Here is a 27,590-nt window from a genome sequence, read left to right on the forward strand (position 1 = left end):
TTGAGATAGAGTCTTGCTCTGTCGCTCAGGCTGGAGTGCAATGGCGTGATACTGGCTCACTGCAACCTCCAACTCCCAGGTTCAAGTGATTCTCCTGCCTCAGCCTCCTGAGTAGTTGGGATTTATATAGGCACCCACCACCATGCCTGGCTAATTTTTGTCTTTTTAGTAGAGTTGGGGTTTCACCATGTTGGCCAGGCTGTTCTCGAACTCCTGACAGATGATCCGCCTGCCTTGGCCTCCCAAAGTGCTAGGATCACAGGCATGAGCCACCATGCCCGGCGCTAGGGTTCTAATTCAACAATTTTTCTTGGTAGTCGTGCCAACAGTAATTGGAGAAACATGTTCCTAATTGTTGATAGGGAGAAGATGACAGGTAAGCATACACATTTTAATATGTATTCAATGTCTGAATTTGAAGAATAAAAATGCATTGTTTTTACCACTTAAAAAGAGCTAAAATCAGATCCAGTTATTTGACACACCAAAAACATACAAATGTACATTGCAATAGCAAGTTACGTAAGCTGGTTCTTTAGATCAAACTGAAATTCTAGTATTTTCTGACCAAACTAAGTTCAAAAGTACTAAAAGAAAATGAAACAGGCAAATGATGAAATGTGGATCTTTTTCATTCAAGAATATGGAAACTCCCTGGGCTGAAAAACCCAAATCTTTATTACACCAAACTTCTATAATGATCTTAGTGCTAGTTAGCTTTAAAAAAAAACACAAAATACTATGAATTAAATATATGACAGATACAAAAAGGACATCAGATTTCTTTGGGGGAAAGTTGCTTTTAAATTCTATATTTCCAAATAAGATATTTTACAATGAGTTTTTTTTTTTTTTTTTGAGACTGAGTTTCGCTCTTGTTGCCCAGACTGGAGTGCAATGGCGCAATCTCGGTTCACTGCAATCTCTGCCTCCTGGGTTCAGCGATTCTCCTGCCTCAGCCTCCTGAGTAGCTAGGATTACAGGCACATGCCACCATGCCCGGCTAATTTTTTGTATTTTTAGTAGAGACGAGGTTTCACCATGTTGGTCAGGCTGGTCTCGAACTCCTAACCTCAGGTGATCTACCTGCCTTGGTCTCCCAAAGTGCTGGGATTAAAGGCATGGGCCACCATGCCCAGCCCACTGAGATACTTTTTACTCAGTTTTTTTTCTATGAATGGATCTTTCTCTTTATGAAAACATAAAATTTTCCTTTTCTTTATAAACCTTGATATGCAAAATTTATCAAGCTGGTAAATTCCATAACAAGCTAAACCAAATGAAATACCTAAGTAAAGCAATTTACATGATTAGAAGGCTAATTATGGTATTACTGTATAGATTTAGTATTAATGCATATGTTCTAAGTTTATTGCAACTACACTAACTTCCTAATTTTAGATTTGCAGTTGCATCCTCCTAACTGCATGTAATGGCAGAAGCACCACCTTGTGGCAAAAGTAGGAGCTTTTAAATTACAGAAGTCAGGGCTGGTTACCCAGAAAGGAGAAAATATAATGGGGGTCCAGGACAGTGTGCTATTTCTTGACCTGTATAGGGATTCTATCAGTGCTCACTTTATAATAATTTATTCAACCATATGACTTTTCTGTATTTATTGTATTTCCTACTTTTAAAAGTTTGGGGGAAAAAAGTCTTTCACGTACCTGAATTAAAAGGTCACATTCCTAAATGCTTGAATTTTCTAAGCACCACTTATATTTTCTAGAATTTCCTAGAACTTCGAGGAATCTTTAACCTTGTAAATGCACTGTTGTATTTTTATGATAGGAAACAAAACACCAGAAAGATATTTATTCTTTGGTAAGCAACAGAAGAATTCCCTACAGATGTTTTCCTCTGAACGTTTTCATTCCTGCTCCCCCAAAGCCTCCAAGAGCAAATGCAGCTGCTTTCAAATCATCTGAAAGACCTCTACACTCCTATACCAACAGGTCTGAAAATTGTTAGAAACAAAAAATGAAACTCCCCCAAAACAAACCGATTTGCAACATCAATATAAAATATTAAGGATATATAGCACATTTAACTATGTAACAATATCCAATCAAAGAAAGGCTTCCCTGTCACGTTGTATTTACCATATTTTCAGGGCTTGATACATACTATTCACAAAATGACCTGAATTAGTTGGAGAGATTTTTCATCCTCTGTAACTGCTATGGCATCACTTTCCTTAGTGGTGAAGTGAATCACATTTAGTACCTCTTTTCACAGCCAAGAGCAATTTTTTTTTTTAAAGGAAAAAAGCCTATTCCTTTTTTCCTAGGAACTTGTCAGGATACTTTAGTGACCATTCCCTCACTATTACTCTCATCCAGACCCCCCTAACTGATGCATGAGAAGAGCCACTAGCTGATGTGGCCCACAGCTCAGTCTGAGCCAGCATGGCTTGTGCAGGCGTAGGTAATACAGCATCACCCAGACACTGCCTGCCCTGGTAGCTTCCACTCCCTCATGGACAGCACTGCTCTCCCCTGACTTAACCCTCTGCTTTGTTCAAATACTAGAAATATTAAATTTCAAGTGCAATAAAAATGTGGGCAGATCTGCCTGAGAATATTTCACAGGACAATGCCTTCCACTAAGTTAATGGAACTTGCTCAAATAACCCTTATGCTCAAGTTAGGCACAGAAAAAATATATTTAAGAAAGTCAATAGAATGTTATATTGCAAGTTTTGACTTAGGCCTCTTCAAAAGTGGTATATGAGGCAGCCACTAACCAAACATCTGTCTCTTATAATTTGACACATTCCAGGTATGACTATTCTAATGGTCATGAGTATGAATGACTCAAGTATTTGTTTCTACCTATGAAGAAATGTCGTCGGGCTGTTGTACTCCCAAGATCTATAACTTCCTTACAGAATTTTAAAGTAAAGCTGTTGCATAAGACTAAAAGAAGGAATAATCTCAGGGATCTTTTTACAGAGTATTATAAAGAAGATTGGGATTATTTAACTTAAATCTGAAGATACCTAATTCTTATTTCTCCCTGAAAACAAGTAAAAAACAGAAACTTAACATGAGCTACTAAGATTTCTGGAATTACCCATTCAGAAATGTTTCACAGGAACCAAAGTTAAGATAAAATATTGTTAATGAGAAATCCTGGAATTGACATTCCACATTAAATATATTTCTATACTTTACTGTAAGGTCCAGCTGACCACGCTACCTAAAACAAATTCTTTAATATTTTCAGGATGTAGTTTAAAACAATTTTTAACCCTTTTCCTCCTAGAAATAGGCACACACATATGTATGAAAGAGAAGAAAAAGAACGGGAGAAAGGGAGAGGGGGAAATGGGGAGAGAGAGACAGAGAACACCAGAACAATAAAGGAAATTACTACCACTTAATGGGAACATAATCTTTTGAAATCTTTGCTACAACTGGAATAAAAAACTCAGTAATTCTGACAGGTTATTCTACTCTTTTAAATAAGAACATATCTGTTCAAACTATTAGGTACATCTAATCATTTAGTCTTTTAAGAAGCATTAGAAAAAAACATACATATTAACAAACAGTGAATTTAGGCACAGGTTCACATAAATTGTTTTACTTTCAGGAAACCCGGAACCTCTAGGAAATTACTAAAATTACAAAGAAGTTAAATTTTATAAGCTCTTTCCCTCAACTTTGGCTAAATGTAACCATATTAAAATACTGACATAGTTTTTGATCATGAAGCAGAAATGTAAAATGGTAGCTTTATTTTAATCTTTACTCAAGAATGATACTGAAACAAAGCTCTTACTATAACAACCAGGTTAAAAAAACAAGGTGAATCAATGCTACTGTATATGTCCTTGAGCTAGAAATTTCTTACTTATGGCGTCATGCTCAGGAAACAATACTTAAAAATCTTAAACTGTAAACTCTTAGCTTGTAACATTTTGATTTTTCCTGTATCTTGCATGTTTCTCAGTGCCATTAAATATATTATCTTCTATTTCTTCTTAAAGAACTAGTGTTCATAAAAGGATCATCATCATCATCCTGAAATGAGATACAAATGTTGTATTAGTGATTGTTCCTTGCTTCACTGAAACAAGACAGAAGTTCTTATGGGCAAAACAATACCAGTGAGAGTCATTTCACATGGGGTAGACTTTATTTTTCTATTTCCTTTATAACTGTGAAATATGTAAGTACAATTAAATTCTTAATTGGCATTAAAATGAAAATTTATCCTGCTGTGTGTGCATGTATCTACAATATAAACCACACACATTTCTCTCACTAACCTTAATAAAGACAAATGAAGTATAGGTAAACCAGAAAAAAAAATCCTCAAGTCATTTTATATTTGGTTTTTGAATAGATTTTCTCATTTACATTTTATTACAGTTGCATCTACTCTTCTGGAAATTCACAGTAAAAAAATAATGAAGCCACATGGAGATCTAACTCAGAAAGAGCTGTAATTTTTATTTCCCATTACCCATTTAATGCTAGAAATAGCTAGCTACTCTCACACTCATGTAAAAAACAACCTAGCAAAGCAAGCTTTCAAATAGTTTTTTGGATAAAAAAAGAAATACATGCAGTATTTCAAGAGTTCCCATGCCAATGGGCTACAGATTGTATGCATGGTAAGAATAAATAGGAATATGAGATATTAACTAATAATTTAATTAAAGAGAATGAAAACAAACCTCAGATAAGCCCAATTATACAATTTTATGAAGACAACATAAAACCAATTCTTATGTATTCTATAAATATTCAGAAAATAAAGCAAATTTGTTTGTAAATTTTTAATTTGTGTTTAAGACATTAAAAAAAGAAATTATTTGATGCTAGGCTTTGTTGGTGGTATCAGCACTTCCAAATGTTAGCTAAATTAACTATCTCTGGTGAGAAATGGATGCCTTAAGAAATATAAATTCATTTGCATTTATTGATTCATTTTCTGCTACTATAAAGGCAAAACTTAAATAAACCAGAGACAAATCCAAATGAAGTCTAATAGATAATTTGCTAATAGTTTGTCTTTGCAGTTAACATGAACTAGTATACAAATTTTTAATTGTAACATATAACCACATGTATATCCAGATGATCTGGAATAAACAAACAATAATTGCTCACTTCCCTCCTGGAAGCAACCTGTTAGTATTTAATAGGTAGAATGAGCTCTTGCTGCCATTTTTCTTGGCTGCCGGAGTTGAGTCCTCTCAAGTTGTTTTAAACCACAGCTGAAATACAGGGAACATGGCAGCAGCAGCCAAAGCTAAAAATGAAAGGCGTAAGTCACAGACTACAACATAGATAAACCTTCAGGAACTTAGGTTATGTGAAATAAACCAGTCACAAAAAGGCAAATACTCTATGATTCTACTTATATGAAGTACCTAGAGTAGTTGAATTCATAGAAAGAGAAAGTGGAATGGTAGTTACCAGGGGATGAAGATGGGGAAACGGAGACTTGCTATTTCAGGGATACAGATTTTCAATTTTGCAAAATGAAAAACTACTAAAGATCTGTTTAATATGGATCTATTTAACACTACTGAACTGTACACTTAATAATGGTTAGTTTTATGTTATGCTTTTGCTACAATTAACAATTTTTTAAATAAAAAAAAAATAAATGAAAGGGGTGATGGGCCTAAGAGAAACACCTTCAAGCAATTCAACAAAAACGAGCAAAGGCTCTTCAAATGGTAGCCATGAAGGAAAGGGGAAGGGCAGTATCCTTCAGTCATGTAGTTTTATTTAAACTTAATTGAAACAGCAAATTAATAAAGGCAAGAGGCAAGTCCTGACTTATAATTCTTCCTCTTCCTCCTCCTCCTCATTCATGGTGGAGGAGATATCATGGTTGCAGACATGATCTGGAATTGGAGTTTTTTCCAGACATCCTCCCAGAGAACATTTCAGACAATGCCTGAATACCTCCATGTCATGAAATTACCACCATGTGCCCCCCTCTACATGACACTTGTAGAGTATATAGTGAGTACTTAATAAATATTCATTAAAGTAATATTAAAAGCTCTTGGGATATCATCATCATCATCATCATCATCATCATCATCATCTCTCCAAATATAAGTAAATGGAAGAAGCTAAAACAATTCTGATCCCACTGTTAACTGGGCAAATAAGAGCTGAGTGAATATCATATTTTAAAAATCTACAGGACTTTTATATCTGAGGTAATTACATTGATGGACACTCAACAAAGCTACTTCTTAATTCTTAACATTAACTATAGTTCAAAGGAAGGTTATCAATGAAACTACTTTTTTTTTGAGACGGAGTTTTGCTCTTGTTGCCCAGGCTGAAGTGCAATGGTGCAATCTCAGCTCACCACAACCTCCACCTCGCAGGTTCAAGCAATTCTCCTGCCTCAGCCTCCCGAGTAGTTGGGATTACAGGCATGTGCCAACGTGCCTGGCTAATTTTGTATTTTTAGTAGAGATGGGGTTTCTCCATATTGGTCAGGCTGGTCTCGAACTCCTACCTCAGGTGATCCGCCTGCCTCAGCCTCCCAAAGTGCTGGGATTACAGGCGTGAGTCACTGCGCCCGGCCTGAAACTATTTTTAAAAATAATTTTTAGTGGAAGAAGGACAAGATGGCCAATTAGACAGGGCCAAGAAGCACCACTGCCACTGATAAAGACCAAAATATCGAGTAAGCCAACATATTTTGAGCAGATCTTTGGAGAAAAAACACCAAGAGTTGATAGAGAGGTGATACGAACTGGAAGCTGAAGAGGGAGGATGCTGGGAACCTTGTTGGGGGGGTTGCCCATTGCCAAGGCTGGTTCTTGGCCTTGAAAGGCTCCTAGGACGGGATGAGTGAATGGACAATGGGGCAGTCCACTCTCACTATGGACCTCAGAGATCCTAGCTACAAGATTCCATGCCCCCTGGAGACATTTCAACTGGCGGGGGATCTGCCCAAACAGTAGGCAGAGACAGAGCTCCAGAATGCATGGAGCCCAGGGGTTTTTACACGCAAGGGAGCTGCAGCAGAAGGTGGCTATAGGCGCCCATCCCCCAAGACTTCTTATTTCCCTTCGAGTAGGAGTTGCCCCACCTGAATGCTGGGGCAGGACAGAGTGGGGCCAGCTTCCCTGTGGGACAGAGAAACACCTGTTCTGCAGGCCCTCCTCCGCTACAGCCCCTTCCAGGGCCCTTGCCAAGCTGCCCTGCAGGAATGTGTGCACAGGGCAGCCTCTGCTGCCCAGCCTTGTTTTTGCTGGTGGCTTCACCTAAGTACCTTCCTGGTAGCCTGGGAGCATTTCAGATTGCTGGTGCCTGACCTGAGGGTCCGAACGATGGAGCCACAGGCTGGTCCCAGTGCTACAGGGCTACAGCACACAGCTTGGGCTGCTGGCACTCAAGTTGGAGAGAAATCCCACTTTCAGAACACTGACAGGAGTGAGACATGTGGGTTCGTGGGCCAGTGCAGGAATGGACATGCCTTCCTCCACAGTGCTGGTCTGGGAAGGGTGTGGCCTGTCTGGCAGCCATGGCCTCTGTCTGAGGGAGCCCTGCAACCCAAGACACCAAACAACAGTAATGCAGGTGTGGTGCCAGTGATAGGAGGGGCCTCATTCATGGCCCAGAAGTGGCCCTTGTGAGTGGTCATCTCTCTCCCCATCCCCACCACAGAGCACGGCTGCGAACACATAGAAATACAAAAGAAATATGCAGCTGAGTAAGAGCCTATCCGCTGGACATTAATGTTAACTGCCAGCTACCGGATCACAGCCAAAATTATAACAGAATAATTCGCCAATATACATTTCTGTGACACCCAGGGCAAGAATCTAGCCACGGTAAAGATCTATATAGAGCTGTGGCCCTCTGAAAGCACCCAGAAACAAGGCCTACTGAATATACTCAACTTACACTGCAGTTAAAGGAATAATAGCCCTCTAACATGAGAAAGAATCAGTGCAAGAATTCTGGCAATTCCAAAAGCCAGAAATGTCCCCTTACTTCCAAATGAGCCTGCTGGTTCACCAACAATAGTTCTTAACCAGATTGAAATTACTGAAATGACAGACATAGAATTCGGAATCTGGATGGCAGGGAAGCTCATCAAGATTCAGGAGAAAGCTAAAACCCAATCCAATGAATCCAGTAAAACAATCCAAGAGCTGAAAGACAAAATAGCCGTTTTAAGAAAGAACCATACTGAACTTCTGGAATTGATAAATTCACTACAAGAATGTCATAATACAACTGAAAGTATTAACAGCAGAACAGACCAAGCTGAGGAAAGAATCTCAGAGCTTGAAAATCAGTTCTTCAAATCAACTTGGTCAGAGAAAAATAAAGAAAAAGAAGGAAGAAGAATGAAAAAAAAATCAGAAATATGAGATTATGTAGAGGCAAAATCTATGACTCATTGGCATTCCTGAGAGAGGAGACAGAATAAGCATATGGAAAACATATTTGAGGCTATAGTCCAGAAAAATTTCTCCAATCTTGCTAGAAAGGTTGACATGCAAATTAAGAAATACAGAGAATTCCTATGAGACATTATATAAGATGGCCATCCCCAAGGCACACAGTCATGAGATTCACCAAAGTCAACAGGAAAGAAAAGATCTTAAAGGCAGCTAGACAGAAGGGTCAGTCACTTACAAAGGGAACCCCATCAGGCTACCAGTGGACATCTCGGCAAAAACCTTACAAGCCACAAGAGATTGGGGACCTATATTCAGCATCCTTAAAAAAGAAATTCTAACCAAGAATTTCATATCCTACCAAACTAAGCTTCATAAGCAAAGGAGAAATAAAATCCTTCTCAGGCAAGCAAATGCTGAGGAATTCATTACAACTAGATCAGCCTTACAAGAGGTCCTTAAGAGAGTGCTAAACATGGAAACAAAAAAACACCACCTACTACCACAAAAATACACTAAGCACATAGCTTAGAGACACTATAAAGCAACTACATAATCAAGTCTACAAAACCAGCTAACAATACGATGGCAGCATTGAAATCTCATATATCAATACTAACTCTGAATATAAATTGACTAAATGCCCTTACTTAAAAGGAATACAGTGAAAAGTTGGATAAAAGGACAAGACCTGATTGCTGTCATCAAGAGACCCATTTCACATGTAACGACACACACAGGCTCAAAGTAAAGGAATGGAGAACTAACATGCAATAAAAAACAAAAAAGAGCAGGAGTCGCAATTCTTTTATCAGATGTAACAGACTTTAAACCAACCAACAGTAAAAAGGGACAAAGAAAGGCATTACATAATGATAAAGGGTTTGATTCAACAGGAAGATCTAATTATGCCAAATATATACATGCCCAAATTCATAAATCAAGTACTTCTTAACCTAAAAAAAGACTCAGATAGCAACAGAATAATAGTGGGAGGCTTCAACACCCCACTGACAGTGTTAGAAAGACCATCCAGGCAGAAAACTAACAAATTTGGGACTTAAACTTGACACTTGACCAATTAGACCTAATTGACAGCTACAAAATACTTCATCCAATAACGGAAGGATACAAATTCTTCCCATCTACACACAGAACATATTCTAAGATAGATCACGTGTTCAGTCATAAAGTAAGTCTAAATACATTCAAAAAAATAAAAATCATAACAAGTATACTCTTGGACTACAGTGCAATAAAAAGAGATGTCAATATTAAGATCTCTCAAAACTACACAAATACATGGAACTTAAACAATTTATTCCTGGATAACTCCTGGGTCAATAATGAAATTAAGGCAGAAATAAAAAAAATTCTTTGAAATTAATAAAAATTCATTCATTAATTAATAAAATTAATTTCATTAATGAAAATGAAAATAGAATCACGACTTACAAAATCTTAGGGATGCAGCTAAAACTGTTAAAAGGAAAACTTACAGAACTAAAAGCCTTCATTAAGAGAATCAAATTAACAATTTAATTTGTTAATGTGTTAATTTAAATCAAAATAACAATTTAACATTGTACCCAGAGGAACTAGAAATAAAAGAACAAACCAGCCCCAAAATTTGCAGAAGAAAAGAAATAATTAAAATTAGAGAAGAACTGAATAAAACTGAGATGCAAAAATCCATACCAAAGATCAATGAAATCAAGAATTGGTTCTTTAAAACAATAAACAAAATTGATAGGCTGCTAGCTAGATTAACAAAGGAAAAAAAGAGAAAATCCAAATAAGTACAATCAGAAATGACAAAGATGACATTACAACTGACCCCACAGAAATACAAAAGATCTTTAGAGACTACTACGAACAACTATTCACACACATTAGAAAATCTAGAGGAAATGGATAAATCCCTCGAAACACACAACCTCCCAAGATTGAACCAGGAAGAAAGTGAAATCCTGAACAGACCAATAATAAATTCTGAAATTAATAACTAATAAAAAACTGGCCAACCAAAAATGCCCTGGACTACATGAATTCAAGTCATATTCTATCAGACGTATATACAAAGAACTGGTACCAATCCTACAGAAATTATTCCAAAAAAATCGAGGGGGACTCCTCCCTAACTCATTCTATGAAGCCAGCATCAGCCTGATACCAAAATCTGGCAGAGACACAACAAAACAAAGAAAACTTCAGTCCAATATCCTTGATGAACACAGATGCAAAAATCCTCAAGAAACTAGCAAACCAAATATAGCAGCACATCAAAAAGTTAATATACCATGATCAAGTACAACCTTGGGATACAAGGATGATTCAACATATGCAAATCCGTAAATATGATTCACCACAAAAGCAGAATTAAAAACAAAAACGATATGATCACCTCAACAGACACACAAAAAGCTTTTGATAAAATCCAACATCCCTTCATGATAAAAACCCTCAACAGACTAGGCACTGAAGGAACATACCTCAAAATAATAAGAGCCATCTATGAAAATCCACAGCCAACATCATGCTGAACAAGCAAAAGCTAGAACCATTCTCCCTGATAACCGGAAAAAGACAAGGATGCCCACTCTCACCACTCCTATTCAACATAGTACTGGAAGTCCTAGCCAGAGCAATCAGGCAAGAGAAAGAAAGAAAAGGCATCCAAACAGGAAAAGAAGAAGTCAAACTATCTCTCTTTGCTGCTGATATGATTCTATACCCGGAAAACCCTAAAGACTCTGCCAAAAGGCTCCTAGAACTGATAAATGACTTCAGCAAAGTTTCAGAATAATTAAAAAAAAAAGTGTACAAAAGTCAGTAGAATTTCTATACACCAATAACATTCAAGCTGAGAGTCAAATCAAGAACACAATCCCATTTACAATAGCCACAAAAAAAATTAAATACATAGCTATATGGCTAGCCAAGGAGGTGAAAGATCTCTACAAGGAGAACTATGAAACACTGCTGAAAGAAATCACAGATAACACAAACAAATGCAAAAACATTCCATGCTTAGGAACTGGAAGAATCCGTATCATTAAAATGGCCGTACTGCCCAGGGCTACCCACAGATTCAACGCTATCACTATCAAACTACCAATGTCATTTTTCACAGAATTAGAAAAAAACTATTCTAAAATTCACATGGAACCAAAGAAGAACCCAAATAGACAAAGCAACCCTAAGCAAAAAGAACAAAGCCAGAAGTATAACAGTACCCAACTTTGAACTATGGGCTATAGTAACCAAAACAATATGGTACTGGTACAAGAAGAGACACAGACCAATGGAACGGAACAGAGAACTCAGAAATAAAGCTGCACATCTACAGCCATCTGATCTTTGACAATGCTCACAAAAACAAGCAAAGGGGAAAGGACTCCTTGTTCAATAAATGGTGCTAGGATAACTGGCTAGCAATGTGCAGAAGAAAATGGATCCTACCTTTCACCATATACAAAAATTAACTCAAGATGAATTAAAGATTTAATAGTAAGACCTCCAACTATAATAATCCTAGAAGAAAACCAAGAAAATACCCTTCTCGACATCGGCCTTGGCAAATAATTTTTGGTTAAATCCCCAAAAGCAATTGCAACAAAAACACAAACAGACAAGTAGAACCTCATTAAACTAAAGAGCTTCTGCAGTAAAATAAACTATCGGTTCGGGCACAGTGGCTCACACCTGTAATCCAAGCACTTTGGGAGGCCGGGGGGGCAGATCATAAGGTCAGGAATTTGAGACCAGCCTGGCCAATATGGTGAAACCCTGTCTGTACTAAAGATTCAAAACATTAGCCGGGCGTGGTGGCGGGCACCTGTAATCCCAGCCACTCGGGAGGCTGAGGCAGGAGAATCGCTTGAACCCAGGGAGCAGACGTTGCAGTGAGCCGAGATCGCACTGTTGCACCCCAGCCCAGGCAACAAGAGCGAAACTCCATCTCAAAAAAAAAAAAAAAAAGAAATAAGAAAACAAACCTTCAACAGAGTAAACAAAAAGCCTACAGAATGGGAGAAAATATTCACAAAATATGCATCCAACAAACGTCTAATGTCAAGAATCTAAAAGGAATGTAAATAAATCAGTAAGGAAAAATCAAATAACTTCATCAGAAAATGGGCAAAGGAAATGAACAGGCACATTACAAAGAAGACATATAAAGCAGCCAACAAACAAGAAAAAGTGCTTATCATCACTAATCATCAGAGAAATGTACATCAAAACCACAATGATACCATTTCACACCAGTCAGAATGGCTATTACTAAAAAGCCAAAAAACAACAGATGCTAGTGAGGTTGTCAAGAAAACGGAATGCTTATACAGTGTTGGAAAGTAAATTAGTTCAGCCATTATATGCCATTTGGAAATTTCTCAAAGAACTTAAAACAGAGCTATCATTCGACCCAGCAATCCCATTACTGGCTGTATCATCAAAGGAAAAGAAATCATTCTACCAAAAAGACACATGCACTCATATGTTTACTGCAGCACTTACAATAGCAAAGGAATGGAATCAACTTAAGTTCCCATCAATATGGATTGGATAAAGAAAATGATGGTACATATATAACACAGAACACTATGCAGCCATAAAAAAGAACAAAATTATGTTCTTTGCAGCTGGAGGCCACTATCCTAAGCAAATTAACATGGGAACAGAAAACCAAACACTACACGTCCTCACTTATAAGTGGGAGCTAAACTCTGAGTTCACATGGACATGAAGATGGGAGCAACAGACACTGGGAACTACTAGAGAGGGGAGGCTGACAGTAGGATGTGTGTTGGAACACTGTCTACTGCTCACTACCTGGGTGATAAGATCTGTACCAAACCTCAGCATCATGCAATTCCCATGTAACAAACCTGCACATGTACTCCCTGAACCTAAAAGATGAAGTTATTTATCAAAGAAAAAAAAAAGTTCAGCAACTAGCTAGCAGTCTCTATTTAAACTTTATAAAGTTAAAAATTAATTAAAATTGAACAATATCACTTATTTACCTCACTTGATTCAAAATCAACCCCTTTCGATACTTGGCTCTGGGACATGATTTTGCTGGATGATGTGCTGGACCACCTGAGGCAAAACAAAAACAAAAACGAACACAATGAACTACATGATTCATCAAGTGTGCCTTTCTGGCTAAGTTTTTCAGTCTAGCAGCTGCCATGAATCTAAATAACACACAGTTCCCTTAAAATCTACATCAGAGGCAATAAAACTACAAGGAAAAGGACTCTGGGGCTGAGGTTTGAATTCTGGTTTTGCCCTTTACTACCTGTGTGGCTTTGAGCAAGTTACTTAACTTCTCTGTGCTTCAATTTCCTCATCTGTAAAATGGGGATAATAATTTTACAAAGACTAAATGTGTTAATATGCTTAAACACTTAGAACAGTGCCTGACACACACATTAAGTACTACAACGATGCTTACTTACATTATTATAGTACTTATCATATACCAAAATGTATCCATTACCATCTTCCATTTCTAAAAACCATGGGAACATTGAAATATTTTCTACTCAAATCTCAGTTAATAAGAAAATCATAATTCCTACTCTTTTTACTTTTTTTTTTGTTTGTTTTGGAGACAGAGTCTCGCTCTGTCTCCAGGCTGGAGTGCAGTGGCATGATCTTGGCTCACTGCAACCTCCACCTCCCGGTTCAAGTGATTCTTCTCCATCAGCCTCCTGAGTATGCCACCAGGCCCAGCTGATTTTTCTATTTTTAGTAGAGACGGGGTTTCACCATGTTGGCAAGGATGGTCTCTATCTCTTGACCTCGTGATCCGCCCACCTCAGCCTCCCAAAGTGCTAGGATTACAGGCGTGAGCCACCACGCCCAGCTGATTCCTACTCTTATAAAGCTTAACTTGCAGTAAATTTCTATGCCTTTTAACTAATAAGACGTTTAAGTCATTTTAGATCGGAGCTAGTAAGCAAATTTAGCCCAGCACCATGTTTTTTTTTTTTATGGCCCATACGCTAAGAATGGTTTTCACATTTTGAAATGGTTACATTTTAAATGGTTATACAAGTGTCTACCTATATAATATCCCTGGTTTTGCCTCTTGACCTGCCAAGCCTAAAATACTTCCTATCTGGCCCGTTAAGAAAAACTCTGCTGATTCCTGTCTTCAATAAAAGCAATGTTTATAAATTCTTAGTCTACAATTTTATTAACATGCTTTGGGATGTCATTATAGCAAAAGAAATATGTCCAAAGGTCTTATCTGGAAAAAAGAATGAGAATCATGAGATCTTATGTCAGAAGTAAATAGAAAAATTCACAGGTCCTTTGCACAAAAGGGAAGGACAGAAGGATTTATCAGGCAAACTTGAAGAGTAACTAAGGTTCAGAGGTAGCAGATCAGCACATTTATCAAGGTCCACTCTAGTAAATGGCAGAGCTTAAATAGTTTAAATTATAAATAAAACACCATGCATAACCTGCAATTACTAAAAAATTCTGCAAAAACAGTCTAAATTATCATTTTGATGCTGTAATTAGAAACATCAATCTGCCAAAGCTGATTTCTGATGTGTTTCCAAAATGTCAATTTTGGAAATTGCCTCTAAAATTTTAAACAGCCTCTTAAAACTTAAATGATTCTTATTGCTTGCACAATGGTCAGAGAAGTTAGTTACCATACCAAGAAGCAACAACAGAGATGAGTTTGGGGTCAGAATGCCTCGCTTGTATGACTAGTTGGGTGACCTTAGGTAAGTTACTTAGCCACTGTGCTTCACACTTCATCTGTAAAATGGGGATGATAAAGTTATAACTATACTCTATCTCCTGGGGAAGTTGTGAGCACCACACAAGCTAACTCACATGTAAAATGCTCAGAGCAGTGTCTGGCACATAGGAAGTGCCAAACAACGGTGAGTTATATTACTATTTCATGTCTAAAGAAATCGGCAGACATTTATACAGCTGAAGAGTAAACAATCTACCGTGATAACAAAAGCAAACTATTTTTTCTTTAATATCCTTAAGCATATATCAAAAATATCAAAACAGTATTTTGACCCATTTCTGGAAAAAAAAAAAAACAAACTTAGAAAGCTAGATCTGATTTGTGTGTGCCTCAATTTACAAAGACAACAACAACCAAACAAGGACTTCCTTCCAAAACCTGAGGTATCCTGATAATCTTCCGATACATCTCCTTTTCTGTAAGAGAATCTGAGTTAGGTTTCTATCAGCTGGAACCAAAGGAGTCCTGAGAAATTCAAGTAAACCTTCATGAGCTAAAATAAGTCCCTCCACTACTTACCATAAACATAGAAACTGACTTGCATCTCTGCCCATCTTGGTATTTTTTACTCTTATAAAGGCCAGTATGGCCTTCTGCAACTTTATACTCTCCTGGACTTTTCTCATGTCTTTATTTATTGTTTTTTTCTACTCTACCCAAAGGTTGGGTAAGGTTAAAACTGCAGGCTAGGAAAACAAACCCTCTTCTGCTCTGCCTTCTTTTTTGAGGTGACCCTATCCATCCCCACGGTTTTAAGTACCATCTGCATGCTGTCCAGAGGTAAATCTAAGTATCATTTCAAACCCCTCATCTGAGTTCTGAATTCACACATTCAGTTGCCTATAACCTCCCTTCATGTAAGTTTCTAGGCATCTCAAACTTTTCATATCTAAAGTGGAACTTTTAATTATATGCCTATCATTCCCTACAACACATCTGTCCTTTCTTCTTTTATGCCCTTCTCAATATATGGCACAATGTGAATGCTCAAGCAAGAAACCAGAAAATCAATCTTGATTCCTTATTTTCCCTCATTCCAAATATTTAATCCATATTCAAGTTTTGTCATGTCTATCTTCAAAATATATTCTGAAACCATCTGTTTTCTCCATTTCACCTACCACTAGCCTGTGCAAGCCTCCATCATCTCTCTTAGCTCAAACTCCCTGCAGCACCCTCCTTTCAGCTAAGTTTATTTACACTTGTTCTGCAACCACAGTGATCCTTTGTAAATGTAAATCAGAAGGTGCCACTCCTCTCTTAAAATCCTTCTGTGGATTCCCACTGCATTTATAAGAACATTCAAAACCTTTGTAGTGCTCACCTGCTCCTGCAGTATGATTTACCCTGCCTCTCTTTTCTCTTCTCATCTCAAACCACATCCTTTTCCACCACACTTGAGTCACTGGCTCCTAAATAACATTATTAAACCTGCTTCTTCAATAGACTGTGATATGGTTTGGCTGTGTCCCTACCCAAATCTCATCTTGAAGTGTAGATCCCATAATTCCTAAGTATTCTGGGAGGGACCTGGTGGGAGATAATTGAATCACAGGGGCAGCTCCCCCATACTATTCTCATGGTAGTGAATAAGTCTCACAAGATCTGATGGTTTTATAAGGGGAAATCTTTTTCACTTGGCTCTTTTTCTCTTCTTTTGTCTGCCGCCATGTGAGACATGTCTTTCCCCTTCTGCCATGATTGTGAAGCCTCCCCAGCTACGTAGAAATGTGAGTCCATTAAACCTCTTTGATTTGCAATTGCCCAGTCTCAGGTATGTCTTTATCAGCAGCGAGAAAATGGACTAATACAGGCTGCATGCACTTGTCCCTCTGCTTTACGCAAGGCCACGTTTCCCTTATTAAAATTTCGGCTTAAATGTAGCCTCCTCAGAGGCTTTCCCTGACCATCCTTCAAAGTTGATGCCTGTGTCCTGTGCCACTGTTTCTTCTCTCTACACCAGATCATTTCCTTTAATGCATGCTAACTGATCGGCTGATCACCAGCTCAGATGTCACCTATCTTCTTTGTAAAACCTTCAATGACCTTTCCCAGGAAGATATTGGCACATCCCTTAGATTTCGTTACACCTGAATAAAACATTTATCTTGGTGGATTAGCAGTGCCCTGTAATTAGCATACCACTAAAGTGTAAATTCTCTGAAGGAAGAAACATTTCTTTTATCTTTCTATCCCCAGAACCTAGCATGATGTTTTTTTTTTTTTTTTTTTTTTTTTTTTTTTTTTTTTTTTTTTTTTTTGAGACGGAGTCTCGCTGTGTCTCCCAGGCTGGAGTGCAGTGGCGTGGTCTCGGCTCACTGCAAGCTCCGCCTCCCGGGTTCACGCCATTCTCCCACCTCAGCCTCCCAAGTAGCTGAGACTACAGGCGCCCACCACCACGCCCGGCTAGTTTTTTTTTTTGTATTTTTAGTAGAGACGGGGTTTCACCATGTTAGCCAGGATAGTCTCGATCTCCTGACCTCGTGATCCACCCGCCTCGGCCTCCCAAAGTGCTGGGATTACAGGCTTGAGCCACCGCGCCCGGCCGCATGATGTTTAAAGGATCTAATAAGTGAACATGGAACTATACTTATACTTGTTCTAACATTAACCTTTAAGTCACATACAGCTTATATTCTCAGTGGGGTCAATTTCACAAAAAACAAAAATTGGCTCCAGGGGATAGAGTGGGATGAAAAATCGTAGCTATTACAATAGTTTGTGGCCCTCTCAAACTCATCCCTACCCCCAAAAATTTCATTCTTTAAGTATTTAATTTCTAATGTTAGGGAGAAATTGAATTACATCTAAGTTACTTAATTCTTCTCCTTGGATAATCAAGAAATGGCTGAGATCATGAAAAAAAAAGCTTGAGAAACACTAATATAAGGTTTTTCCTCAATCACCCTTCTTTCTGGAGTTCCTGTTCATGCCCTTACTCTCAGCTGGGACCACCATTCTCCACCCTACTAAACCAAATCTTATCTTTGAAACCTCAGGTCAGTTTTACTCACTCCATGAAGCTGCTTCTTCTAGCTCACATTCCTTGTTCCTTTTTTCACCAGCCCACAAGCACTCACACTTATGGGTCTGTAATATAAAATTCTACACCTAATTATGTACTAAATCATTCTTTGATGAATTCAAATATGTTCATTTCTCTTTTCCACTACAACTGAAGTTACCTGAAGACAGAGGCCATATTAAAGCATTTGCTATGCCCCTCCCTCATCAGACCTAATATAATGCTCAAACAGAAAATAAGGCAAAATAAGGCCTTTATTTATTACTTTATTAAGTAGAAACTCTCATTAATCGAGCTTTGCAGTATTCAACCAAAATGTTAATGTATAAAAGCAAATGGTAATAGTGAATCAAGTCAAGCTTAACAGCAATAGGCCAAAAATCCCAAAACACACAGGAAGAGCATGCAAGTCCTCTGAAGACAGAGTGACTCTGTGTGATCCCCTTTTTGGTGTTTAGTACAGCACCATGTGTAATTAAGAATATAAAAATAAGACAATGACAAAAAGCTGAAATCAAATGTTAGCAAAATACAAAATTATTTTCTGTTATTTGGAAAGAACATAGTCTTCCATTAAGAAAAGCACTGAGGCCAAGCGCGGTGGCTCATGTCTGTAATCCAAGCACTTTGGGAGGTCGAGGTGGATGGATCGCCTGAGCTCCAGAGTTCCAGACCAGCCTGGGCAACAATGCAAAATCCTGTGTCTACCAAAAATACAAAAAATTAGCCGGGTGTGGTGGTGCACATCTGTAATCCCAACTATTCAGGTGGCTGAGGTGGGAGAATTGCTTGAGCCCAGGAGGTGGAGGTTGCAGTGAGCCAAGATCGCACTACTGCACTCCAGTCTAGGTGACAGAGTGAGGCACTGTCTCAAAAAATAAATAAATAAATAAAAAGAAAAGCACTAATAAAGTCAAAAGGAAAAAAAATTACAGGCTATTTCAATTTTCACTGAAAATCCTTTTACTAATGCTGCATCAACTCTATAAACTAGCCCTTGGTCTGTTTTCATTCCTCTATATACTTTACTAGTTGAAAGTAAGTCTGTTAAACTTATATGGCATAGAAAAATGTGTAACTATGGAATTTTGGATAATTTAAAATTTTTTTCAGATGTTTCTTTTTGCAGAATATCACTGCACCTACCTTTGATCTGTCTTTGAAGTGGTAGGAAAAATGTCTTCTTCCTCATCTGATTCATCTACCTCAATCACCTGGCAAGGAAACAAAGCAACAAATGGTTTTTGTGAGAATTGACTCTCTGAATAAACATGAAAATGAAGAAATGAATTAAACGATTAAATCTTAGTTATATATGAGCCACAAAAAAGGAGACAGAAAGCTATAACCACTAAAACTAACACTCAGTCTGACCTCCCTCCAATGTCCCTCTTCATTCACAAATGTTACTTTTTGCTCACCTCTCTCCTGGTCATCCCAGGAACCTGAGCACCTAAGGAAACCCAGTTACATTGGTGAATGACTTGCATAGGCTCGTATGCAGACCCTGTGACTTTCCTCTTGGTTTCTTATGAGAGGTGAGACCATCAGTGTTCCATCTCCAGCTTTAAATGAGGTATCACACCATGTGGGAAATACTAGGTATCTTTCTGTTAAATCTGTCCCTCTTAAATACCATTTGTTAGTGTTAAGACTCAATAAAGATATTTCTGACTGTTGATTCTATCATCCAAAATACTATTTCTCTACATTTTCTGTCATCTTGACATTTGATACACACATTTGCCATATGTTCATCTAACTTAAGTACAGATGAGGATGAAGCCAAAGACCAAATACTGAACGAACAGCCCCTGAGACTAAGGATGCAGTTAAATATCCTACAATGCACAGAACAATCCCTCACAACAAATTATCTGGTCCTCAATGTCAACGGTGCCACTATGGAGAAACCCTGATGTAGAGGGAAGAGTATTGGCTCAGGAGTTAAGATACAGTTTTGAAAGTGAAGTAATAGGAGAGTCAAGCCCATATTGGACTCTTCTTGGAATCCAAAGGAAGAGCAGAAGGCCCAGGCTAAACCTAGGGCAAATCACATGGATCACTGGACTCCAGCCTTTTCATTCATCTTAAGTCTACCATCAGCTGTTAAGGCACAGCTAGTATTTTGGGAAGGTAAGTAACAAAAGGAAACCCGGTATAGATAAAACCTCTATATCCATTGAACTCACCTTCGATATTAGTATTCCATGCATGAGCTCTTTTGGTTCAACACTGTTATCCTTGAAAACATTACTGTATACATAACATTTATGGATTTCTATAATAACCATTATTTAAACAAAGAGAGCAACCAAGAAAAAAAAAATCAAATCCTAGAAGCCCTAGAGATAACTGGTAAAACTCCTTCCAGCTTTAATGTTCCATAATTGTTCTTCTTTTATTTACTTTGTAAATCAGAGAGTTGACAATTTATAATGCAGAAAACATAAATTATTAATACACAACTATAAAACTTTTTTTCTTACCTCTGAATAATTCTTAGTAGTGACATTTCGGGAAGGCTGCTGTCTTGTAGATTTAAAGGCTAGAATGAAAAAGATGAAATGTGCATTATGTTATTCTTAAAATAATTTAGAAAAACTTGTATACTTCTTTAGCTAAAGACTTTCTGAGTCCTATCTGCAAAACTGCATGCTGCCTAATTATAAAACTATTTGATATTTTTTAAAATCTAAAGGGAGATAGAATTATAGGTACACATAACTCAAGGCTCAACTGTCAGTCTCATTATTTCCCAGCTTATTTGAATACTGTAGTGTTTATAAATACGCACACACTAAAAATATTTCATAGAAAAATACCTGAAGGATAAAATCTAATCACCTAACCAAATGAACTACAGATGTATTGAAGGAAAGCCTCCGAATCCCTTCTTTGTTGTTGATGACACCTTTATCCCTGTTGCTACATTAGGAGCCATCGGGTTCCAGTAGTTTCTCATTTTCCTCTACCTTAGTAGCCATATTCAATATCTAAGAAATATTCCAGAGGAGAATTCTAGAAAACAGCATATATTCTATTCTATGATAAAAATTCCTTTGTATCCACACCTCTTTTCCTTTTAAACTTGGTTAGATACTTGAAGTTTAGCTAGCTCTTTCTTTCCCTTTCTTTTTCCTTGACATCAAAACCTACAATAAGGCCAGGCGCAGTGGCTCACACCTGTAATTCCAGCGCTTTGGGAGGCTGAGGCGGGTGGATCACTTGAGGTCAGGAGTTCAAGACCAGGTTGGCCAACACGGTGAAACCCCAACTCTACTAAAAATATATAAAAATTAGCCAGGCATGGTGGCAGGTGCCTGTAATCCCAGCTACTCGGGAGGCTGAGCCAGGAGAATCGCTTGAACCCAGGAGGCAGAGGTTGCAGTGAGCCGAGATTGTGCCACTGTGCTCCAGCCTGGGCAACAGAGCGAAACTCTGTCTCAACAAAACAAAACAAAACAAAACAAAACAAAACAAAACAAAAACCTATAATAAATTTCAAACATCTAATTTAGGTTTATTTTCTCCTACGCCTTACCAGTTTGCTGATATTAAAAATACCTTCCCCAAGATGACTCATAAACTAAATAGGGCACAGAAAAACAAAGAAATACTCAAAAAATCCTGCAAAGTCCAAAATTCTCCTAGTCACAAAACTAACGAATATTTCTATCTAACCTAAATTTATTGTGTTTGTACATGTTTCCTATTCTAGGTTCTATCTCCAAACTTGGAATATCTAAGAGGAGAAATGAGAGGCAGAAACAGTATTCTTATCTGCTTTACTCAGTTACTGGTTTCACATCCTACTCTACTCAAAAGGCTAGACACAGCAACTGAATAAAAAGGCCAGAGATCATGATGATTTCAAAGAATATTTCTGTTCAATATTTATTCAGTGACTCCTCTAACTCTGAGATCCTAGAAAACAAGATACGTTTCTTTTTATCCCAGTGGAAGGCCAAAGATGAGTGAATGTTTGTGAAATAATTTTATCAGAAAACTAAGCACTATGTTCTGCTAGGAAGACAATACGGTGTGGTGGTTAAAAGCTCTGGTTTTGGAGTTAGACTCATTTTGACTTACTAGCTTGACTATGGCCAATCTCCTTGGCTTCTTTAAGACTCAATTTCCTCACCTGTAAAACAATGTTAATACTTCATGCAGAAAACTGTTGAGAGGGTAAGTGTCTAGCAGATAGAAAGCATTCAAATACATGTAGCTATTTGTGGTAGCAAACACAGTAGCAGCAGTGGTACCCACAGTGGTGTAAATGAAATGTAAAGGCAGTGGCTTCAGAGGTAGTTTCATTCACTTAGTCACTATCCTCTGCTGACTAACTTCAATGGAAAAATCTGGGCTGTCACCTCTTATTTACAACTCCTGTGGCTGTAAGTGTAATTTCTATCTTTTCCAATAAAATTGCAGCACATAAATTTCCATACTCCATGGACCTTGTTATAAGAGAATTTGACCTTTATTTATCTCTTCACTCCTTCATTTAAAACAGGGATCTAGAAGTTACAGTCTGAATTTGTTGCTTCTGTTCCAAAGTGATGACAAGTATAGTTACTACTCCACAGATATTCTGTCAGAGGCTTAAAAAAAAAAAAAAAAAAACACCAAATCCAACCTGATAAAAATGTTTTACAAATTTATACTTAAAAAATCAGTTCATTTTTCAAAAAAAAGCCTAGTACTGGAGGTAATCAGTTAAGTTAGCAAAACCATTATATCAAATCAATTAGATAAAAGACAAATTTAGACCAATGATTCACATAACATTCATCTTTATAACCTTATTGCAAAACACTACCACTAATACTAATAGCAGCTATCATCTATCACATTTTTACCAGGTGCTGTGATCAGTACTGTAAACACTTCAGCTCATTTAATATAATTACTCTGAAGTCAGTATAACATTGTCAATTTTATAGCTAAGGGATCTGATGCTTGTAGAATAACACCAGTTTGCACTTACTGAGGGCTTAATATGCATAGACACTGCCTGGTACTTCACATACATGTTCTCATTAATCCTCAAAATAATGCAATGAGGTAGACACAATCATTGTCCCATCCTACAGATGAGAACACTCACTCCTAAAGATGAAAAACTTAACGTATTTGCTGGAGGACACACAACTAGTAGAATGGAGAAGTCAGGATCCAAATCAAGATCTTCCTGACTTTAGAACCATGGTCTTAACCCTTATGCTACACAATCTCTAAGTAATTTTTACTCGGTCATTGTCAAGTATTTAATAAGCATCTACTATGTTATGTGCCAAGCATAGTGGATACGGTGATGAGCAGGAACGATGCAGAACCCTTTCTCACAGCACTTACAGTGCAAGGGTGCTGAGCCAGCAGTAAAGAGCTGGCTATGGCTGACCCAAGGGGCCTGATTTCAGAGCCTGCATTCTTAACCATCATGCTCTGCTGCAAAAGGTACCATAATAAGATTTTTGCCTACAACATAATTCAGGAAATCTGACGTTTCGTATTTAGTTTATTTACATAGCCTCTTTTCATGGATGAATACTGTTTCCTTAAAAAAATTAGTCAAGCCAATCTGTAAAACTTTTAGGGCACCATAACTGGTCTCCAGCCTCTCTACACAAATAGAAGTTTTATTCTATGTTGTCAATGGGTAACAGTCATTGCAGGCTAGGTTATTCAGACAACATGATCTCTCATTGTCTTCAAACTCACTTCTGCTGACAACAATCCAAATTAGTACCTTAAACATTAAAAAAAAAAAAAAAAATTCTCAATGGCATTGAAGAGCTGATCACATAGCAAGGAATTACCAGGCCAAAACTGAAGAAAAGCTAGAACTCAGAGAGGTAAGTTGAGTCCTTTCCCTGAGTTCCCTTTTCAATTGGGAAAATGTTAACACTGGTTTTGAGAATCCTGAAGAAAAAGAGAGGGCTACGATAGCCCACAGCCTGCCCAAAGTGAAAACCCTGATGCATTTCCCTTCCTAAGGTGGAGCCTCAATGGTTAAAGAGAGAAGCAGAGGTAAACAGGATTTCATAAGCATGTAACTGAATACCCCATTTTTCTAAGAGATAGTTCAATTATTTTTTTCTCTCTCTTCTTTTCTCTTTTCTCCTTTCCCCCACTTTCTACTTAGTTCTTTAGAAATGCAATTATAGTCTATTACTTCCTCTTCATCAGACACTCCCTAAAGGGGGAGTTCTTCTAACTATGTGCTTGGAAGCTCCAGAGTGAAACTGTCACCCACCAGGGGGCTGCCTCTAGAGATACCAGTCAATTTACAACCCAAAGTCCCGGTATGAAACTCTCTCCAACCTAAAGAGTTTTCAGCCACCTTTATAGCCTATTTCTTCCCATGAAGATGCTAATTCAACTACCTGGTAGATAAAACTAACACGCAGACCCCCTACTTGCTCGCTTCCTCCCCTGCATGCCATTCCTGATAGGTCCCCTTTAAAAGCCTCCACTTTCTGCTGCAAAGGGGGAAGCAGTACCCTTAAGGTAGGAAGCCTGTATTTCTTCCCCTAAGTTAGCTTTGGAATAAAAAGTCACTTTCTTTATACCACACCTTGCTCTTGTTAATTGGACTTTGCAAGCAGCAAGTGACTGAACCTGCATTTTAGTTACAAGCATGCATCACCGGATTGGTCCAAGAAACCCTCAAATTTAGCTTAAAGTGGTCTAAGACCTGTGGTGCCCTACAAACCTAGAGAAACAAACATGAATCTTCTCTGGATGAAGATGGCTTCATCCAAGGTCTCAAATTATTCCTGCTGATAATTTTCTAGGGACAGTAAATAACAAAGCATGAAAGGAAATAAGTCACCATAAACGAGAACCAACAGAAACAGACAACAGAAAGAGGCCAAAGACATTCAGACACTAGGTTATTAGATACAAAATAACAAAAACAATCCTTACTGTGTACACATGAAAAATTAAAAACAGGCCTAAAAATATCTTCAGAAAACTTCTAAAAAGTATTAAAAGTGACAAAGCATATTTTAATTAAAGCTAACATGACATCATGACATGAAGCCAGCTGACAATGATGTATAGAACTTTTAGATTTTTTTTTTTCTTTTTTTTTTGAGACGGAGTCTCACTCTGTAGTCCAGGCTGGAGTGCAGTGGCACGATCTCAGCTCACTGCAAGATCTGCCTCCCAGGTTCATGCCATTCTCCTGCCTCAGCCTCCCGAGTAGCTGGGACTATAGGCACTCACCACCACACCCGGCTAATTTTTTTTTTGTATTTTTAGTAGAGATAAGGTTTCACTGTGTTAGACAGGATGGTCTTGATCTTCTGACCTCGTGATCTGCCCGCCTCAGGCTCCCAAAGTGCTGGGATTACAGGCGTGAGCCATGTACCCAGCGGTGACAGAGCATATTTTAAAAGAACCAAATAGGCTGGGTGCACATCTGTAATCCCAGCAACTCAGCAGGCTAAGGCAGGAAAATTGTTTGAACCCAGGAGGCAGAGGTTGCAGTGAGCCAAGATGATGCCACTGCACCCCAGCCTAGGCGACAGAGAGAGACTCTGTCTCAAAAAAAAAAAAAAAAAAAGTGATCAGAAATAATTACTCAGAATGTAGCACAGAAAGAGAAAACAGAAAATACAAGTCATGCGAGGACAGAATAAAAAGGTCTTATATTTAACTGAAGACCCAGAAGGAAGGAGAATAAGAATAGCATAGAGGTAATACCTGAAGGGATAATGGCTAAGGATTTTTTAGAAGTGATGGAAGATACCAGTTCAGAGATTCATGAAGCCCAGTAAATCCTAAGCAGGATAAACAAGAATACTGTCTTTAGATTGATCACAGTGATACTGCCGAACACCAAAAACAGCAAGCGGAGGGAAAAACAGATTTTTTTTTTTAAAAACAAAAACCAACAAGCTTAACTAATAACTGATTTCTTATTTACAATGGAAACTCAAAGACTCACTTTAAGTGATGAATTGTACCCACTGAAGTCAAGGAAAACGTCACATAAAACAAGCCAGGACAATGGATTCCACAGGGCAGAAAAAACAAAAACAAAAACAAGACAGGACAAAAAAAGGCGATTTGCGCTAAGGTAAAGGTGGATAATCCACATCTATGACTGATGATTGCATGCTAACCAATTTTGGCGGTTTAACATGGAAGTGTTCATTATTTTATTCACTCTTTTTCTATGTTCCTGTTTCCTTATTTTTAATATTAATAACACTTGATGAATGCCTACTACATGCCAGGCTTTTTGATCATTTAATCTTCAGAATAACCCAATACAATAGAGGTTATTATTCCCAATCATATCTAAACAAACTAGGAGAGTGACTGACTTAAGTCACAAAGCTGTCATTTGTTGAATGCAAGGTTGAACTCAGCATGAATCCTTTACAATTTTCCAGGCTGCCTTTTCTTTCTTTCTTTTTTCCTCTCTGCTTTTATATTAAACCTACCAAGAATGGAACAGCATCTTTCCAGACACCATTTCCTAAATGGCAATAAAGACAACATGCTTGTGAAGCAAAAAGCTAAGGATCTTAGCTGGCTCTTCTGAAGTACTAAATAATACTGGGTAAAAATATAGCAATGGAATTTTTTTGTAAGGTTTGAGTCATTTAATCAACCTGATTTTATATCTTTTTGATAAATGTTGAAAATTCCTTTAATGGAGTGATACTTACTTCCAAGGCAAATTAGTCCATCTTTATATTAATTACATAGGTTATTATGTATAATGCAAAAATTCCTCTATGGAGAACCAGTAGCTAGGTCTCTAATCTTATCTTGCTGTGGAAATTAGTACAGTGGTCAGCTATTGGTTGTGGAGTCCAGAGAATGTGAGATCATTCTCAGATCTGGTACTGACAAGTTATGAGATCTAGGGTAAGCTACCTATCTTTGTAAAGCCTCAGTTTCCTTTTCTGTAAAACATAAATAATATAGTAAGTACCTGCTCCATAGACCTGTTAAGAGGCATGCAGTTTCATAAATATTAGCTATTATTGCTACTATTAGTGGTTTTATCAACTCAGGGCAAAACTGCTTGGCTTAGTTCCCCCACACATAAAACAGGGGAACACAGTTGTTCTTAAATCTTCTAGATCCATTCTATGAGAAACTTAAATCAGTATGTGTCTAGCTATACCCATCCATCCCCATTGGGCCAGAAGTTCTTAACCTGGAGAACACAAATGCGCTTCATGGGAGTGGCTGAACCCTTTGAAATTGGGTGCAACTGCATGTGAGTACTTATTTAAGGAGAGAAGACATAGCTTTCATCAGATTTTTAGAGAATCCATAAGCCAAAATAGATTAAAAAGCATTGCCTTTGGGACTAAAATCAAATCTAATTCATTCCATATTTT

At 37.8% G+C, this 27,590-nt stretch overlaps 1 protein-coding gene across 4 annotated transcripts in view; it reads right to left on the reverse strand.

Annotated features, from left to right (window-relative positions):
- Positions 1-3,576: 3,576 nt before the first annotated feature.
- MRE11 (MRE11 homolog, double strand break repair nuclease) overlaps positions 3,577-27,590 on the reverse strand; it is a 78,490-nt gene continuing 54,476 nt past the window's right edge. For 3 of the 4 annotated variants that reach the window (XM_025357424.1, XM_025357422.1, XM_025357423.1), the window contains exons 17-20: positions 20,706-20,764; positions 19,363-19,430; positions 13,429-13,504; positions 3,577-4,028 (exon numbers count right to left, since the gene is read on the reverse strand). In XM_025357424.1, coding sequence (XP_025213209.1) covers positions 3,972-4,028; positions 13,429-13,504; positions 19,363-19,430; positions 20,706-20,764 — 260 coding nt within the window. In that variant the 3' untranslated portion in view covers positions 3,577-3,971. The remainder of the gene's footprint in view (positions 4,029-13,428; positions 13,505-19,362; positions 19,431-20,705; positions 20,765-27,590) is intronic. The other variant, XM_025357425.1, reaches the window with a different exon arrangement.

The sequence above is a fragment of the Theropithecus gelada genome, chromosome 14 (genome assembly GCF_003255815.1).
Source record: "Theropithecus gelada isolate Dixy chromosome 14, Tgel_1.0, whole genome shotgun sequence".
In the NCBI taxonomy this organism is placed as follows: Eukaryota; Metazoa; Chordata; class Mammalia; order Primates; family Cercopithecidae; genus Theropithecus; species Theropithecus gelada.